At 47.2% G+C, this 18,604-nt stretch overlaps 2 protein-coding genes across 2 annotated transcripts; both read left to right on the top strand.

Moving 5' to 3' along the window:
• The first annotated feature begins 143 nt into the window (after positions 1-143).
• Positions 144-18,477, top strand: ZSWIM1 (zinc finger SWIM-type containing 1). Its single transcript, XM_032604375.1, has 2 exons — positions 144-495; positions 16,389-18,477. The coding sequence occupies exon 2, from the start codon at positions 16,537-16,539 to the stop codon at positions 17,905-17,907; it is 1,371 nt and encodes a 456-aa protein (XP_032460266.1). The 5' UTR covers positions 144-495; positions 16,389-16,536; the 3' UTR covers positions 17,908-18,477.
• Positions 322-16,526, top strand: ZSWIM3 (zinc finger SWIM-type containing 3). Its single transcript, XM_032604370.1, is given in 4 exon segments — positions 322-495; positions 11,951-13,611; positions 13,614-15,461; positions 16,389-16,526. Coding segments are annotated over 3 exon segments (2,076 nt in total). The 5' UTR covers positions 322-340; the 3' UTR covers positions 13,874-15,461; positions 16,389-16,526.
• Positions 18,478-18,604: the final 127 nt, after the last annotated feature.

Raw genomic sequence — 18,604 nt, 5'->3', positions numbered from 1 at the left:
GGGTGAGTATGCCCACCTGCTCTCTAGCGATTGGAGAAAGTGAGTGCCAGTCCGGGGAACCCGTGTGTGATTGGATGTGACAGTGAGGGGGCGGAGCCCCGGGACTGGCTAATAAGGGCTGAGTGTCATTTCCCCTCTGTCAGAGAGCAAAGACGCCCCCCAACCTACGGTAACCCTCTCAGGCCGAGGGCTTCTCCTGAGCTCCGTTAACAGGCCACCCAATAGGGGCCCACCCTTAAGGTGTCCTGGGCCCACGCCAGCCGGTAGACCCTCAGAGGTGACCTCTGACCCCTGGTGTTTATCTTGGTGCAGCCCCCTGGTGTGGGCAGAGGGGGCGGCCATGGAGCTAGGCAGCTGCTTCAAGACCTACGAGGACTTCAAGGAGTGCTTCAGCGCCTACAAAAAGGAGAACAGGTGCTCCTTCATTCTCAGGGACTGCGTCTCCGTCCGCTTCCACAACCTCAACCATGGCACCTCCATCCGCGAGGACATCCTGTAAGGGGGAGGCGGGGCAGGAGGGTGGGGAGGAGGCCGGATGGTCCCCAGGAGGGCGGCCTGGAGGAGGAGGGAGTGCAGCTGGGCCCCTGTCTCTTTAAGGATTCCACAGGCACTTATTGAGCACCTGCCGTGTGCCTGGTGAAAAGCGCAAAAGCTCCATAGGCATCGCTTTTTGACCACCAGCTTCACCTTCTCTCACTCACGCCTTCATTCACAGCTTTTATGGAATCCATAATAGCTGCAGTTTGTCCCATTTTTTGAGCACCTACCATATCCCAGACACAAAGTATGGCCTTCACAAATAGATAAAACGCCTTGGCCAGAATTTTCTTCATCAGTCTTCTCTTTACAAAGCAGTAACACTGGTCATTTATTGGGTAGTTTGTTCATTCATTTGTTCGTTCTGTAAATGGTTCTTGAGCTCCTGAGATTTACCACCTTTTTTCAAACACTTCCCATGTCCCAGGCAGCGTTCTCTATTCTGTATGCTTTACCCCACAGGACTGTCTTGAAAATTATAGGCAAATGTTATTTCTTCCATTTGGCAGATGAGAAAAGAAGCTTGGAGGCTAAGCTAAGGGTTGAAAACTCAATTGCCTTAAGGACTCAGGTGAAACATCCCAGTGTAAGAAAATTTAACTTTAACTATACAAAAAGGAATGATGAAATAACCAACACCAGGTGTTTGTGCTAGGGAGAACAGAAGTGTGAACTGGGCAAAATGGCGAGCAGGCCAATTAACTCCAGCTGATGGCTGCCAAGTGAAAATGAAGATCCAGTGTTCCCAGATTTGGGACAAGTGGAGTCAGCAATCCAGGCTTTATGCGAATGTGTCCACTTTTTTAAAAAATCAATTCAAATGTAATCACACACTCTATAGGCCAGCTCAGTGAGTCAAAGTGTATCTGAGTTTGAGACCCCTGGGTTGAGGCGTTTGGCCAAAGCTCACTCTCTAAGCAGGCAGGCTGTGTTTTTTTCCCCTACTCTGAAGTCCAGTGCTGTGCTGGGTACAGCTAACATAAAGATGAATAAGTAACTAAACCTGCCCTTAAAGAGCTTGAGGTGGCATAGAGTTGGACTTAGGTAAACCAACTAGTATGTGATAAATGCTTTAAAAGAGATGTGCAGAAGAAGTGACAGATGCCTGGGAAAGGCTTCGCACTGGAAGTAATGGTTTCTGCTGGGTTGTGAATGAAGGCACAGGGCTAGTGTAGAAGTTCAATGGTTAATATCAAGTATCACGGAGGGGTTTGACCAGAAGAAGCTGTGGAGCGAGGGCACAGATCCGTCAAAGAAGGTGGCATGTTGGAGAAATAGTGTGGGATGCCATGCTTGACAGGAGGCTGTGTCAGTTGCAGTTTATGGACAAGGTCTGTAAGTACCATTGTGAGGTGCTTGGACTTTGATCTCTGCCGGTAGCATCGTTCTAAGCAGCCAAAGAATACCAAAAAATGCCCTGCTTTCAAACTGCTTGCAGTCCGGATAAAGGGCAGTAGCCTCCCGTCGCCCTCATGATTAAGTCCAGGACTGTTACTAAGCTGACTGGCCAGACCATCTGACCCTTCTGACCTCCCCATCTTGCACCATGTGCTCCATCTACACCGGGTCTTACTCCACATTCAGCTCCTGTCCCAAGCCCACAGCTTCCTGGTCCTTGCACTTACCACGTCTGCTGGTTAGAATGACCTTGCCCATCCACTTATCTTAGCTCCCTTTTCCTCAAACATTAGTTGTTTTTATACTATCCTCTCTGTACTATATATCCTGAACTACAATTTACTTAACATTTTTCTTGCAATTCTTCTAATATTCAAAGAAGCTTTAGAACCAATCTAAGCAATAATATATAAGAAGTAACAGTATAGTGGCAAAAAGATAGTATATATTTCTAAATAACTATTAAATATTCTTGTATAATCTGAGGTCATTTTGGGCTACTTGTGGAAAACTCTGTCTTAGCTAATTGTTACTTTTCCTTCAGTTATTAGCATAATTTCCAGGAAGCCTTTCTTAACTCCCTGAAGATTAGGTTAGATGCTCCTACTCTATGTTCTGACAGCGCCTGTTACAGTTATTTGCACATCGTTAAGGAACACAGTGTACGGAGGTGTCCCTGGTTTGCTGAGCTCTTCCAGGGGGGGACACTGGTTTACTATTTTTTGCATTCTCACTGATTAACACCATGCTGCTTGCATAGAATCTAGTCCAAACACCTCATAATCACGCGTAAACACCCTTCAGGTGGATGGTCTCCAGGGTCTAGCACAGGACTTGTCCTATAGCAGGCCTTAAGTAACTGTTGAATGAATGAGTCATCAAGTGTTAAATGTGTAGTTCAGCGGAACTGGTGCTGCAGGGACTCAGAGAAAAATCACAGTGGGCTAGGGAAGCAAGTGAGAAAGGGAGGCTTGAGCTGGGCTCCATAGATGGGGAGGTGTCAGGAGGTGTATTTGCTGCTCTAACAAATTATCACAAACATAGTGGTTTTAACAACACAAATTTAGTATCTTACTGTTCTGTAGGTTAGAAGTCAGGCACAGATCTGACTGGGCTAAAACCAAGGTGTCAGCAGAGCTGCATTTCTTTCTGTAGTCCCTAGAGGAGAATCTGTTTCCGAGTCTTTTCCAGCTTCTAGAAGCTGCCCACACTCCTTGACTCATGGTCCCCTGCCTCCATCTTCAAAGCCAACAGTGATTGGTGGAGTCCTCACATCACATCACTCTGACCCTGCTTCGTCCCATCTCCCTCTCTGGCTCCCCTTCTGCCTCCCTCTTCCATTTTTTTAGGACCCTGTGCAGATAATCTAGGATCATTTACCTTTAAAAAATCAGCTAATTAGCAACCTTGATTCCATCTGCAATCTTAATTCCCCTTTGCCATGTAACCTAACATATTCACAGGTTTTAGAGATTAGGAAAGTGGACGTCTTTTGGGGGACCATTCTGCCTATCACAGGAAGGTTAACATCCTGGATGGAGAAATGGTGTGTGAGCTAGTGCAGATATTAACATTGCTGTACTTGGAAGGCAGTGAGGAGACCTGCTTGGCTGGAAGGAAGATTTATGCTGGAGCGGTGTGAAAGAGAATGGAAGGGATTCAGCTAACAGATTAGAGGTTCGGATTGGTTTTGTTTTTGCAGGCTGAACAATTTAATAAATGAATTTGTTTTTGAGTGGTCAATATAGTCATTTAATTTTTTAAAAATTTCACATTACATCAAAGGGTCTAAAAGTCAGTGTCCCTTCCACTGTGTTATCCAGAGACAACCGCTATTATCTTCCTGAGATACCCGTGAGCCTGAACAAACATATCTCTTTTTTAAAATTTAATTTTATTTATTATTTTATACAGTAGGTTCTTATTTGTTATCCATTTTATACATATTAGTGTATATATGTCAATCCCAATCTCCCAATTCATCCCACCACCACCACCACCCCCTGCCACTTTTCCCCCTTGGTGTCCATACATTTGTTCTCTACATCTGTGTCTCAATTTCTGCCTGCAAACCGGTTCATCTGTACCATTTTTCTAGGTTCCACATATATGCGTTAATATACGATATTTGTTTTTCTTTTTCTGACTTACTTCACTCTGTATGACGGTCTCTAGATCCCTCCACGTCTCTACAAATGACCCAATTTCGTTCTTTTTTATGGCTGAGTAATATTCCATTGTATATGTGTACCACATCTTCTTTATCCATTCGTCTTTCGATGGGCATTTAGGTTGCTTCCATGACCTGGCTATTGTAAATAGTGCTGCAATGAACATTGGGGTGCCTGTGTCTTTTTGAATTATGGTTTTCTCAGCATAGTATGCCTAGTAGTGGGATTGCTGGGTCATATGGTAATTCTATTTTTAGTTTTTTAAGGAACCTCCATACTGTTCTCCATAGTGGCTGTATCAATTTATATTCCCACCAACAGTGCAAGAGGGTTCCCTCTTCTCCACACCTTCTCCAGCATTTGTTGTTTGTAGATTTTCTGATGATGCCCATTCTAACTGGTGTGAGGTGATACCTCATTGTAGTTTTGATTTGCATTTCTCTAATAATTAGTGATGCTGAGCAGCTTTTCATGTGCTTCCTGGCTATCTGTATGTCTTCTTTGGAGAAATGTCTATTTAGGTCTTCTGTCCATTTTTTGATTGGGTTGTTTGCTTTTTTAATATTGAGCTGCATGAGCTGAACAAACATATCTTGTGTGTACATATGTATCCTTTTTTTTTGCGGTACGCAGGCCTCTCACTGTTGTGGCCTTTCCTGTTGCGGAGCACAGGCTCCGGACGCGCAGGCTCAGCGGCCATGGCTCATGGGCCCAGCCGCTCCGCGGCATGTGGGATCTTCCCGGACTGGGGCACGAACCCGTGTCCCCTGCATCGGCAGGCGGACTCTTAACCACTGCGCCACCAGGGGAGCCCCTTTTTTTTTTTTTTAACACAGGTTGCTGCATACTATTTATACACATCATTCTGCACCTTTGCTTTTCTCACTTGTCAGCGTGTTTTGGAGATTACTCCACATCACTTATTACATTGTATGAGCCCTTTAATTCATTGATTTTACCAATTGTTAACTGAAAACTTTCTCCATGCTAGTGCCTGAGACACAGTGTTGAAAAGATAAATTGAGTCCCTGCCCTCATGGAGCTTCCTCTCCAGTCAGGGAGACAAATATTAAACTCTAATCACAGAAATAATGATTTCTTTAAAATAGTAGTAAAAGGGAATTCCTGGCGGTCCAGTGGTTAGACCTCAATGAAGAGTAGCCCCTGCTCACGGCAGCTAGAGAAAGCCCATGCACAGCAACAAAGACCCAACACAGCCAAAAATTAAAAAAAAAAAAATATATATATATATATATATAAAAGAACCAAAAAAAAAGACAGGCTTTAACTCTGACCTTGGGCAAGACTTTTAATCTCCATGACACAGTTTCATCCTCTGTAAAATGAGAAGGATGTGGTGAAGATTAAATAAAATACATGCAGTTGCTGAAGCATAGCACTCAGTAAATATTTGCCAAAGTCATAACTGTAGTACATGATGGAAAGTAGTAGGTTTTTTTTTCTTAAATAAATAAATATTTATTTATTTAGGCTGCCCCGCGTCTTAGTTGCGGCATGCAGGATCTTCGTTGTAGCACGTGGGCTTCTTATGTGCGGCATGCGGGATCTAGTTTCCCGACCAGGGATGGAACCCGGGCCCCCTGCATGGGGCGTGCAGTCTTACCCACTGGATCACCAGGGAAGCCCCAGTATTTTTTTTTTAAATTTAATTAATTAATTAATTTGGCTGCGTTGGGTCTTCATGGCTGCGCGTGGGCTTTCTCTAGTTGTGGCGAGCGGGGGCTATTCTTCGTTGCGGTGTACGGACTTCTCATTGCGTCGGCTTCTCTTGTTGTGGAGCATGGGCTCTAGGCACGTGGGTTTCAGTAGTTGTGGCTCACGGACTCAGTAGTTTTGGTGCACAGGCTTAGTTGCTCTGCAGCATGTGAGATCTTCCCGGAGCAGGGTTCGAACCCGTTTCCCCTGCATTGGCAGGCAGATTCTTTTTTAAAAAATAAATTTTATTTTATTTTATTTATCATTTTTGGCTGCGTTGGGTCTTCGTTGCTGCCTGCGGGCTTTCTCTAGTTGCGGTGAGCGGGGGCTGCTCTTCCTTGCGGTGCATGGGCTTCGCGTTGCCGTGGCTTCTCTTGTTGCGGAGCACGGGCTCTAGGCGCATGGGCTTCAGTAGTTGTGGCTCGCGGGCTGTAGAGTGCAGCCTCAGTAGTTGTAGCGCACGGGCTTAGTTGCTCCGTGGCATGTGGGATCTTCCCGGACCAGCGATTGAACCCGTGTCCCCTGCATTGGCAGGCGGATTCTTAACCACTGCGCTACCAGGGAAGTCCCTGGCAGGCAAATTCTTAACCGCTGCACCACCAGGGAAGTTCAAGCCCCGGTATTTTTAAGCTGTACCACCAGGGAAGTTCAAGCCCGGGTATTTTTAAGAGTCAGAAAAATGTGTTGTGGGAGGTACTACTAAATGACCCAAAGTCCCAATCGACTGGGAGATTCTGTGATTTTATGCCCAGTTTCCCTTCCCATATTTTTACATATGGCTGTTGTGTTTTTCTTTTTGTTATGTCTTTGGGGGATTGCTAGTCTTCAAACCGTGAAGTATTCCAATGTCTCTCTCCATTGCTGTTCAGTTTAATAACTACCTTTTTTGAATACTTTTTTGGAACATGTTCCAGACACTCTGCTGAGAGCTTTACAGACATTGTTTTGTTTAATCCTCATCACACTCTTTGAACTAAGTCATTGTTATCTGAGTTTTCATTTTTCCATGTATCACTAATCACAAGGCTCTGTAGGAAAGCACAAATCTTGCTAACAAACTAGCCACTTTAAAAATTAGTCACTACTTAGTCATTCCTTCCTGCTTATCCTACCGGTTCCATCAACATCTATGGTAGTGAGTTTTTGGCAAATGAATAGATGTGGTAAACATAAGGATTATAAAATGCAAATAAAACTGATTGCAAACTGAAATTGCACATCTTCCTAGAGCTGTAGGACTTGGTGAAGTCCCTGAAAGTAATATCACCTGCAGCCTTATGCCAGTTGACAAATGGAAAGGGAAATCAGCAGGACAATGATATGTACAGACGTGAAAAGCAAAGGATTTGCATAGCAAAAACTTAAATTAGGCCCTTGGCAAACGTGATAAAGCCCAGGAATATTTTGGTAAAATTGACCCTTACATATTGCAAAAGTAAGACAGGAAATAAAGTATCGGAGTGTTTGGGGGAGATATACCAAGAAAAAAAAAAGTTGATGCTTTAAGTGGTTCTTTGATTATTCTAAGAATTGGCAGATAGCTGCCATTATAACTTAAATTTCATTAAATATAATATTTTCATAATTTTCATCTCATTTTTTTAAAGATTGCTCAAGTCTTTTTCTCCCACTAATTTCCTGTGAAATGTGGTTTCTGGCGAGGTTTTTTTTGGCTGTAATTAACCGAAAACCCTGACTCAAAATGCATTATTTCTTAGCCCAGAGAAGGTGATTGTTTCAGCGGCCCAGGCTTTTCCCATCTTTCCACTCTGCCATCCTCAGGTCTCAGCGTTGCCCTCAGGATGGCTCGCCACATGGCACAAATGTAGGAGTCACATCCAGAGGCAAAAGCCTGCCTGGGTTTCCTGCACATTTCCTATCATGTTTCTTTGTGCAGAATTGGGCCAGTATCCATGGCCATTCCTAAGGAGATTACCTTAATTCGCTTAGAGTAGCCCCAAAGCACTTAGCTATGTGGGAGAGGAATGGCAACCTGAATATAATTGGCCTTCAGTTAGGAAGGAAGGAAGGAGGGGGCTAAGGGATGTTGGGTTGGCCACCAACCAATCCTGCTACAGCCTTTTTTTGTTTTTAATTGAAGAATAGTTGATGTACAATATTATATAAGTTACAGGTGTACAATATAGTGATTTACAATTTTCAAAGGTTTTACTCCTTTTATACTTATTGTAAAATATTGGCTATATTCCCCATGTTGTACAATATATCCTTGTACCACTTAATCCCCTACCCCCTATATTTTCCCTCCCCGCTTCCCTCTCCCCACTGTTAACCACTAGTCTGTTCCCTTTGTCTGTGAGTCTACTTCTTTTCTGTTATATTCACTAGTTTGTTGTATTTTTTAGATTCCACATATAAGTGATATCATATAGTAGTTATCTTTCTCTGTCTGCCACAGCCTTTTAAATGAATTCACTTTTAGTGGTACTGATTATTCTTGGATCAGGTACTGATTATTTGTAGATCAGTACTCTTGTTATTTCTATATTTATAGATAAGAATTGGAGGCTGAGAGGAAGTGAAGTGACTTGTCCAAGTTCACATAGCTAAGTGGTAAAGCTGGAATTTAAACTCAGATCTTCTGGCTCCAGAATCTTGTTCGTAACTCAGGTTATGTTGTCTAAAATGGCTTGACTCCACCTGTAAAAATTCTGTTCATTGCTCAAGGTGCGATTTACATGCAACAAGGACACAAATCTTATGTGAAATTAATCAAAAGCTTTAGATCTGTTCCAATCCCTATAGTCAGGGTAAATCACTCTTTATTCAATTATAGGTATATTGCTTGTACCTCTATTTAACCATTCACTTAGTTTTGGCTTTACTGGCCATCTGTGTAATAATCTCTCTGCTCACTAGACTTTGAGAGTAGAGACTATCTAATTTGTCTCTGTAGCCTTCTGAGCAACTAGTATAGTGTTTGGTACATAGTAGGACTTAGTAAATGTTTGAAATTAAGCAAAGGACTTGTCCAAAGTTATAGTTAGTTATAGTGCTGGGATAGAAGCCAAGTCACCTGACGGAACTCTCCCAGTGGTCTTCCTAATGTGCTACTCACGTTAAAAGGAGAATTTTCTGTGTCATGCAATCACTCATTTAACGTTCATTCAGGGTGTGTGTTCAGAGCACCTATTCTGTGCCAGGTGCAGTGCCAGGCACTGGGAGTACACTGGGGGCACAGTCCAGGTAGAGGAAATAAACATGTACAGAGAACACTGAAAGGAAGCAAGACTGGCTGACTCCCTTCTTCCAGATCCTGGCTGAGCGCACTTGGATGTAAGCACTAAGGGAGATTCAGAAAAGTGTAAAACCCCATCCCTGTCTTGAAGAGAGTCTATGCTTTCACCTGGGAGATAGAAATAAATACGGATTAAGATTACCACAGTGCTCAAAGAATTCTTACAAAAGATTTGTGTATTTCACTGTGTGTAAATTATACTCAATACCAGAGATTAAGGGAAGCAGGGGAATTCCCTGGCGGTCCGGTGGTTAGGACTTGGCACTTTCAGTGCTGAGGGCCCGGTTTCAATCCCTGGTCAGGGAACTAAGATCCTGCAAGCCTCATGGTGCAGCCAAAAAATTTAAAAATTAAAATTAAAAAAGATTAAGGGAAGCAGGAAAAAATAACAGAGGCTTTAACCTAGTACCCTTTAAGTTTGACGTGCATGGTGCACGTCACGCACCAAACAAGGACAGTATGTTTAGAGATCTTTAAGGAAGTTATTGAACCTGAACAATCAAAGCATTGAGGGTCAAGTTGAGGAGGGTAAAAATGAGAATTCAGAGAGGGAGAAGTATTTTGAAAGAAGACAGGCAACATAATGGTTAACTACATAGACTGTAGCCAGGCAGGCTTAGTTCACATCCCAGGTCGTCCAGTTTTAGCTGGAGGATTAAATCCCAGATTCTCATCCTTGAGAAGCTCTTTAAGCCTGTTGCCTCATCTGTAAAATGTGGATGATAGAACCCTTTTCTTAGTGTAAAAGGATGCATGTAAGGGGCTTACATGTAGCCTGGCATATAATAATTCTTAATATATGTAATAGTGGGAAGAAAGAATTTAAAAGACTTACCACACTGGATATAGACATGGAGAAGGAGGAATTAAAAAGAATGCCAATGTCTCCACCCTGGGAGGTGCAATCATTAATAGAACCAGGAAAGGTGGAAAGAGCTTTATGGTTGGCACTCACCAGTATCTTTTTTTTGGAAAAAAAAGATAGGTTAACAAGCATATACTATGAACACGTAAAGTCAATATAAAGTGATGAGCTAAGATCTATGCTAAGATGTTGAGCCAGCAGAAGGGTAGGGCCCAATCTGAGGGCTTGGGGGAGGCATCCTAGGAAAGATGGTAGTTGCACGTAGTCCTGAAGGATGAGTTAGCTCTGAGATGAAGACAGATGGGTAGGGCATTCCAGACAGAAAGACAACCCGAGCAAAGGCATAGAGGTGAGACACAGTGTAGTGAACATGGGAAGTAGTAGACAGTTTGTCTTTCTAGGGTACAATAAAACAAGACAGTTGGGACAGTGGAAAACAGGTGGAAGAGTTAGGCAGAGGCTACACCGCGGTCACCCCTCGCTGGCCTTGCTGTGCTGCTGGGCTGCTCCCTGAGCTGGGGACGGTGTTGCCGCCCTGGCACTGCGCACACCACAAGTGCAGGCATTTTCAGCCTCAGGCCCCTCCGCCCTGTTATTTCAGGCGTGACTTCCTATTTTTCTAAGCTTGCCGCACAGGATGAGCAAACAGGACCAGCTGGGCCAGAGTGTTTGGAAGGGGGTTGGTGAGATGCCCAGGCTGTGTCATGTCATGCCAGGGCCTGAGATTTTTTCCCCCCCTTCCCCGATCTTTGGGTTAGGACACTCTCTGGGAGGCAGGGATGTGACCCGTCCCGCCCACCTGTGGTCCCTGAGTCATTCATCCATCACATCTTTGACAAGCATCTGCTGAAGGAGCAGCAGTGGTGTTAGGTGCTTGGAATACACTGAGGACTGACTTGCTCTTGCCACTTGAAAACAACCCCATCCAATTGGAAAGACACTGCATAAATGCCCAAGAAAAGGTCACAAGGCTTAGGAGCTGTAGTAACAGTAGATGACTTTTATTTAGAATAAATGAAAGGCTGAACCAGGCTCTGGGCTAAATCTTACGTCTGTGGCTTATTTAATTTTCATAACAACCCTAGTTAGTTTCATTTTATGATGAGGAGTTGTGCAGTTACTCTGCACACAGAGAGATGAAGTAACTTGCCCAAGGTCAAACAGCTTCTGAGTGGTAGAGCCTGGATTCAAATCCAGAGCGTCAGCTTCCAGCATAGCCACTGTTTAACCACTACCGCTACCCAGAAAATCTGCTAAGCCTTTTCCTTTAAATAAATGCTATGAATCTGAAGTAAGGAGCAATTACTGTGGCTTGAGGGCGTCCATAAAGGTTTCCTGGAGAAGGTGGGGCCTGATTTGGGCCTTGAAGCATGGGTTGAATGAGGATAGGAAGGGGAAAAGAGCAGATATTCAATTTAATTACTGTTCTCCTTTGAATCAGCACTTTCAGCCTAGAATGGCAAAGCTAGCAGGATCCTAAAGATCATCTAGCCCAGGGGTTCTCACTCTCTTAGGATGTGGACATTTTTTTTAAGTCAACGGTGACCCCAGATCCCAGATACACCCTAACCCCCGAGGCCTCTTTTATTTTTGCTGCCTAGAGGAGAAGGCAGAGGAGGCAATGGCTCCCTAAAGGCAGGAATGAAGGAGCCACTTTAAACAGTGAGTAACCAGCTCTGCTGCTGCCTCTTACCTATTTTCCCTTGTATCTTTGCCTCAGATCGAATTGTTGACAACTACAGATGGGAAAATGAGAGTAAATAAAAGGAGTTGGGGCTTAGAACTTCTGTAGATGAACAGGAAGGGTGTTTTAGTTGGATGGGGTCTTGAAGAAAGACCTGAATTCTTTGGGACTGGAGAGAAAACGTAAACCTTTCCTACTTCCTGTATTGCACTGTGGTCTCCCGGAAATGTATCAGCCGCTATAAGTCCCTGCAGGGCGTTGACTTGTAAGAGAAAGGGGGTGGTCAGCACCTTTTTCATTTTCACCTCTGCCTTCCCTAGATATGTGCAGGTGAAATTTGTCTGTATTCGGACCCAGTCAAACAGGAAGAGAACAGTAGCGGCAGCTATGTGCCCAGCATACTTGCTCCTGCGGTACAATGAGAAACTGGATAGACTGTTTATCAGTGAACTCAACACACAGCATATACACGTTGACTCCAAAACCGCGGGTCCTAGAGGAGACGCCAGTGGCAAATCTCAGAAGAAACTCCAGCCTGCACAGCCCACGATCAACAAAGACCTTGGCACAGCTGAGAAGTCCCTGTTTGAGCCATCATTTTGCTTAGATGAGGTCCAAACACCCTCAAAGCCAGAGCAGGAGGGCATCACTCCTTCTGACCTGGCCAAGATAGCCAAAGTGATGAAGAACTTTCTTAAGGTAGATGTGGGTTCCATGGCCTCCTTCAGTGTGGGCAGCAGCCAAGACCTGGACAGGCTCAGCTTCCAGAGCAGCAAGATGAGCGACCTCTTCATCCGCTTCCCTGAGAATCTCTTGCTGCACCGGGTGGAGAATGCCCAGGGCCACATCCTCTACGCTTTCTTGGTGGAGAGCAAGGAACGAGAGGGGCGAGTGGTACACTTTGCGGTGCTCAAGGCTGAGACAGCCACCTCCGTGGCCAAGATGCTGAGTATCTTTACAGAGTTCAACTCAGATTGGCCCAAGGTCAAGGTGGTCTTCGTGGACCCGTCCTTCCCTCATCGAGCCATCCTGCAGGAGATCTTCCCTGCTGCCCGCATCCTCCTCTCCATCTATCACACGACCCGACTCTTGGAGAAGAAGTTGCATCGTAGTTCAGCAGATCCATCCTTTAAAAGGCTCATGAAAGAAGCCCTGCGGGAGGCCGTGTTTGTCACTTCTGAGGCCAGCCTGCAAAATCTCTGCCAGATGTCCCAAGCCCTGCTCAACGAGCAGCTCTTCAGCTTCCTTCAGGCCCACTGGTTCTCGTGTGAACTGCTGTGGTACATGCACGTCAGGAAGGGCCTGCACGCCTGTAACACCTACATGGACAGCCTGGACGTCGTCACCAGCAAGGTGTCGAGCCTCTTCCGGGAACAGCAGTCCCTGCTGGACTGCATCCTCCGCTTTGTGGATTACATAGACTTCTTTAACACCAAAGGCTTGAAGAACTTTCCCACTGCTCCCCCCAGGTTAAAGAGAGCCCGGTCAGCAAGCAAGGCACCAAAGTCCAAGAAGGCTTCTGGAATCTGCGGAGGGAGCTTCATCAGGCTGCCCACGCAAGAGGCACAGCCAGAGCTGCAGCAGGTGCGGGCGCCGCAGCAGCAGCCCCAGGGGCAGCCCTCCCAAGGCGGCATGCTAGACTCCTTACTCCAGAGTGGCTCCGATCTGGCCTACAAGCTGTGCCACAATGAGTGGGCGGTGGTGCAGAACTCCACGCACCTGGTGGACGTGGCTGGCTGCTCCGTGGACGTGCAGCTGCTAGAGGACTCCCACCAGGCGAGCAAGGACGGCTGCAGCTGCAGCTGCTTCTTTCAACAGCAGTACCACCTGCCATGCCGGCACATTTTGGCCCTGCTGCACACCAGCCAGAGGCCCGTGGGCGAAGCCATGGTGTGCCGCCGGTGGCAGAAGAGGTACCAGCACCTCCTCGGGCCCAGCGGGGAGCTCCGGGACCCTGTCCTGATACCGAACGCAGGCCAGCCAGGGGAGAAGGACGGAACGACATGATTCAGGACCTAAGCAGGGAGCTCGCGAACCTGCTGATGCAGAGTGAGGGACCAGAGCTGGAGGAGCGCTGTTCCACCTTGCGCAAGATTGTGGACATCTGGGCAGCGGCCTGCCAGCCTCCTGAGCCCAGTCAGCAGCTGGGGGACTTCAAGGATGTGGGCCGCCTCCCTTTCCTCTGGGGAAAGCAGGAGGAAGGGGAGGGACTCGCTCCTCCTGGAGCCACAATTCACGATTGAAGCACCTGCACTGGCACAAAGGGCCGCAGACCACTCTCCCTGGAAGTCTGAGAGCTCAAAGCAGGCAGGACATGCTAGGCGTCAGCGTTTTAACCAATGTCTTCCTAGGTAGGGTGAGGAAAATTGTTCCAACAGGAAGAAGAAGAACCCCACTGTGTGACAGTCCTTTGAATCTACCCCTTTTCTGCCCTACCTTTGATTTTCCTCGGGAGCCTCATTCATTGTTCAAGGCCAAAGTTATCTCCACGCCGAAGGGTCGTCCCTCGTTCTCCCTCAACCCCTGAATTTAGATCTTATTCCCTACATAGAGATGAAACCCTGCCCCAGGCTAGGGTGAGATAAAACGGACCTGATAGAAGAGCCTGGTTTCAGGGACGAAAGGAAGGAGGGTGATCCTTCGCTGTTGCTGCTCTTTACGAAGAATTTGTTATTTGTACCTATTTTATTCATATTCAAGTTTTTGTTTTGTTTTTGCTTTTTAAATAAAATCAAAGAAGCAGGAGAAATGCGTTCTGCCTGAACAGGGAAGGAATCGGTTGGGGGTCGTGGAACCAAATGGAGCCTGACGCCTCAGATTCAATGAGTAGCAGTCGGCCCCTTACTTCACCCTCTTCCTGCAACCGAGCCTTCAACATTGATTTCAGGCTGCCTCATATTCTAGCAGGAAGAAGCCAAATAGATTGGGAGGGAAGAAACCTGGGTCTGAGACTTGACCGCCCTCAACTTGCTGGGAGACTGTGGGCAAGTCCCTGATTTCTTTGACCCCAGTTTCCTCATCTGTAAAAATTAGTGTGTTGGCCTGTTCTAATTCCAATTTACCCTCTAGATTCAATGCAGTTTTAAGCACCAACACAGACTTTTGTTGTTGGTAGTTTGCAGTCTTAATCACCTAAAGCCTGGTAGCCACCCAGCTTTCCAAGAGCCATCTTCAGGGGAACCGAGGTCAAAAGATGACCTTAACAGTCACAGCGCTGTGCTGGAGCTCGCCTGCAAAATACTGGAGGGGGTTGGGCTGGGCAACACCGGAGTTCAGCTCTCTCAAGATCTGGGTCTCTTTAATTCCAAGAGTTGGGCCCCTTGACCCCTGTTGGAGAGGTGGAATTTGAGACCTGGCCCTCAGTTTCCCCATAAGGTAGAAGACCCTGTACCATTCATTACATAGGCACCCCTTCCTAACCTCCTGGGGTTTTGTAATTTGACCAGAAAAGAAAAAAATCCGTGAAACACTGCTATTTATTTTTTCTTTTTTTGTCTTCGGAGGGAGTTTCCATAGTAACGCACACTTCCTGTGCTCTTCCCACACGTGAGGCTCCAAAGTTTCAGCCTCAGTGCTCAGACTCGCCAGGATGCTAGTGTCTTCAGGCTTTCATTGGCTGCCGCCAGCCGGGCCCCTCGTATCTCTGGTAACGGCACCCGCCCGCGAGTCGTCGGGCTACGGTTGGTCGGAGCGCCAAAGACCGGAAGCAAATTCCTCAGGCCATTGGCCAGAGCCACGGCGAAGCTGGCGCCGCGGTTGGTGAGCCCAGAGGTCAGTCAGAGTCAGAGTCAGGGTCAAATAGGGAGAAATGGCGACGGAGCCAAGCTGTGGGTGAGTAATTTCTGAAGGGGTGGAGGTGTGAGGCAGCTGGTGACCGCAGTCACCATGACACAGCTCCCAAAGGGGTGGGAGGTTGACTTCTCTTCTGGCTCCGGCCAGACTCCGAATGGGAATGTCAGACATCCACATCCTCTCTCTGTCTCTGGTTTGTGAACCTCAGATACCGTGGAAAGCAGCCAGAATCCCGAGCCAAAGACTCAACTTCCAGCTACTTATAGAGTAATGGTGGGCACGTCACTTAACCTCTTTGAGCCTCAGTTTCTCATCTGTAAAATGGAGACAGTAACCCGGTTTGGGGGCTAAATAGAGGAAACGTGAACATAGTATTGAAGTTAATAGAGGGATTTACGTAGAGGGAGAAGAGACTATGAACATTTGTTAATCCTGTCTTATGGTTGAAGGGATTGAAGCTCAGAGAGGTCACTGACTTGCCTAAGATCACCCAGCAAGTTTGGGGCAATTGCAGTTCTCTTGTATATACCAGGACCAATGAAAGAATGGAGGCCAAGAAGTAATTTGTAAATATAAAGTGCAATACAAATATTTAAAATGCTCTTCAAGGGGAAAAAAAAAAAAAGGCAGCTCCGGCCTTCACACTCATTTAAATCTCATGGAACCAAATCTTTCCGTGCTGGCTTCTTATCAATTAGCTCTCAGCTCCAAGTCATCCTCCCACCACCCCCCAGAGAGGACTTCACTGGTTACTTTGGTTAAAGTATCCTTCCCTCCTCCAGCTTACTATTACCCTGTTTTGTGGTCTCTGTAAACTTCATTACCTGATATGTCCTTGTTTGTTTACATGTTTATTGCATATCCCCCAGAACAGCGCTGATCCATAGTATCAGCAATAAAAGTCTGGATGCATAATTGAAGAGTCAAGCCCCTACTGTCTCCTTAAACCTCTGTTCCTCTCCATAGGCCCATCTTTGGAACAAGATCTGGGAACTACAGTCCGGCCTCAAGCCTCAACTCAGTTGGAGCTTGAGAGAGAGTGAGAGCCTTCCATACAGCAGCCTCACAGAGCAGATATTTTGACCTTGGCATCTAGACGTCTCCCATCTCCCCCATGGCCCTGACAATGCTGAATGAGCTCCTGATTGAGGACCCAAGCCCACCTCTGCTGCTCTGTCAGCTTGGCAAGACCTCCCAGTTAGATGCCCTCAACTATCAAAGCTGCTTTATGCAGGGGGTCTTCGCCCATTTTCCTGAAATCTTATTTATCCACCGGACCTATAACCCAAGGGGCAAGGTGTTATATACCTTCCTGGTGGATGGACCTCGGGTGCAGCTGGAGGGTCATCTTGCCCGGGCAGTCTACTTCGCCATTCCTGCCAAGGAGGATGCTGAAGGCTTGGCCCAGATGCTCCAGGTATTCAAGAAGTTTAACCCAGCATGGGAGAGAGTCTGTACCATCCTGGTGGATCCCCACTTCCTCCTGCTGCCCACCCTCGCTATGGAGTTCCCCACGGCTGAGGTCCTGCTCTCAGCCTTCCACATCTGTAAGTTCTTCCAGGGCAAGTTCTATCAACTGTCCCTCGAACAGCCCGTGGAGAGGGTCCTCCTGACCTCCCTGCAGAGCACGATGTGCTCGGCCACAGCTGGAAACCTGAGGAAATTGTATACACTCCTGAGCACCTGTATCCCGCCGGCCCAGCTGCCGGAGCTCCACTCACACTGGCTGCTCAACGACCGCATCTGGTTGGCCCACCGCTGGAGAAGCCGAGCCGAGAGCAGCCACTACTTCCAGGGCCTGGAGGTCACCGCCCACGTCCTCAGCCAGTTCTTCGGCACCACCCCATCTGTGGAAAAAGGCATGACTGCCCTGTTCCGATACCTGCAGCAGAACTCAGGAGGCAAGGCGAGTTTCAGCCTGGGCCTGAGTCCCCCGAACAATCATCCCCCTTCGGAGGGCAGCCCCGAAAGCCCCAAAGTGGAACAGTTGGTAGAAGCCTGCATCCAATACTCCCTTAATGCCATCTGCACGGGGCCGGCCGCCCAGCTCTGCCTGGGCGAGCTTGCCGTGGTCCAGAAATCCACGCACCTCATCGGCTCTGGTTCCGAAAAGGTGAACATACAGATCCTGGAGGACACCCATAGGGTGCAGCCCCAGACCCCGGCCAGCTGCAGCTGCTACTTTAACCAGGCCTTCCGTCTGCCCTGCCGTCACATCCTCACCATGCTCAGTGCCCGCCGCCAGGTGCTCCAGCCAGACATGCTGCCAGCTGAGTGGACGGCAGGCTGTGCTTCCAGCCTCGGTGACGTTGTGGGCAGCAGGTGGAGTGAGACCCTGGATAAGCACTTGGCCGTGGCGCTCCTCACGGAGGAGGTGGGTCAGCTCCTGCAGCACTGCAGTCAGGAGGAGTTCGAACGGCGGTACAGCACCCTGCGCGAGCTGGCCGACAGCTGGATCGGCCCTTATGAGCAGGTCCAACTCTGATTACGCCCGACGCCTAGAGGTGCTCATCCGCAAGGTGTCTGCTCACATCCCCCCTACACACACCCACACACACATTCACACAGTCGTACTTCCACGGGCCCTCCTTCCAGGGAAGAAGGACAAAGGTTTTCTCTTCCACTGCAGCCTGCTACCTACAATGTGTCTAGTTCCCTAGGACAGGAGGCGGCAAACCTTTCCCATAAAGGGCCCGCTAGTAAATATTCTAGACTTGCTGGCCACGTAGAGCCTCTGTTGTATATTCCTGGTTCTTTGTTTTTGTTGTGTGGGTTTTGTTTTTTCTTTTCTTTTGTAACAACCTTTTCAAAAGGTAAAATCTGTTTTTAGCTCAAGGGCTTTATAAAAACAGGTAACCCCTGCTCTAAGATAAGGGATAAGACACTGAGTGGAGATCAAGGGTTGGGACTTGGTAACAGCTTCCCCAGTCATGAGATGACACCTCACCCACAGAGGAAAAGCCCCCAGAGGCAGAGGCTCAGCCGGGCTCCCAGCCTCACCGCCCCTCACCCTGCCCCATCCTGAGGTCATTAAAGTTGAATGTGGTCTGTTTTAGCATTTGTCTAGTTTTTTGTCTTGTAGAAAGCAGTTTAGGAAATACTATGGAAAGAATAGACTTTGGAGTCTGACATCACATGCAAATCCTGGTATCTTCCCTGTCTGATTTTTGAGGGCTGGTGCA

This window comes from Phocoena sinus, chromosome 15 (genome assembly GCF_008692025.1).
Source record: "Phocoena sinus isolate mPhoSin1 chromosome 15, mPhoSin1.pri, whole genome shotgun sequence".
Lineage (NCBI taxonomy): Eukaryota > Metazoa > Chordata > Mammalia > Artiodactyla > Phocoenidae > Phocoena > Phocoena sinus.
This window is presented reverse-complemented; position numbering and strand designations above follow the sequence as displayed.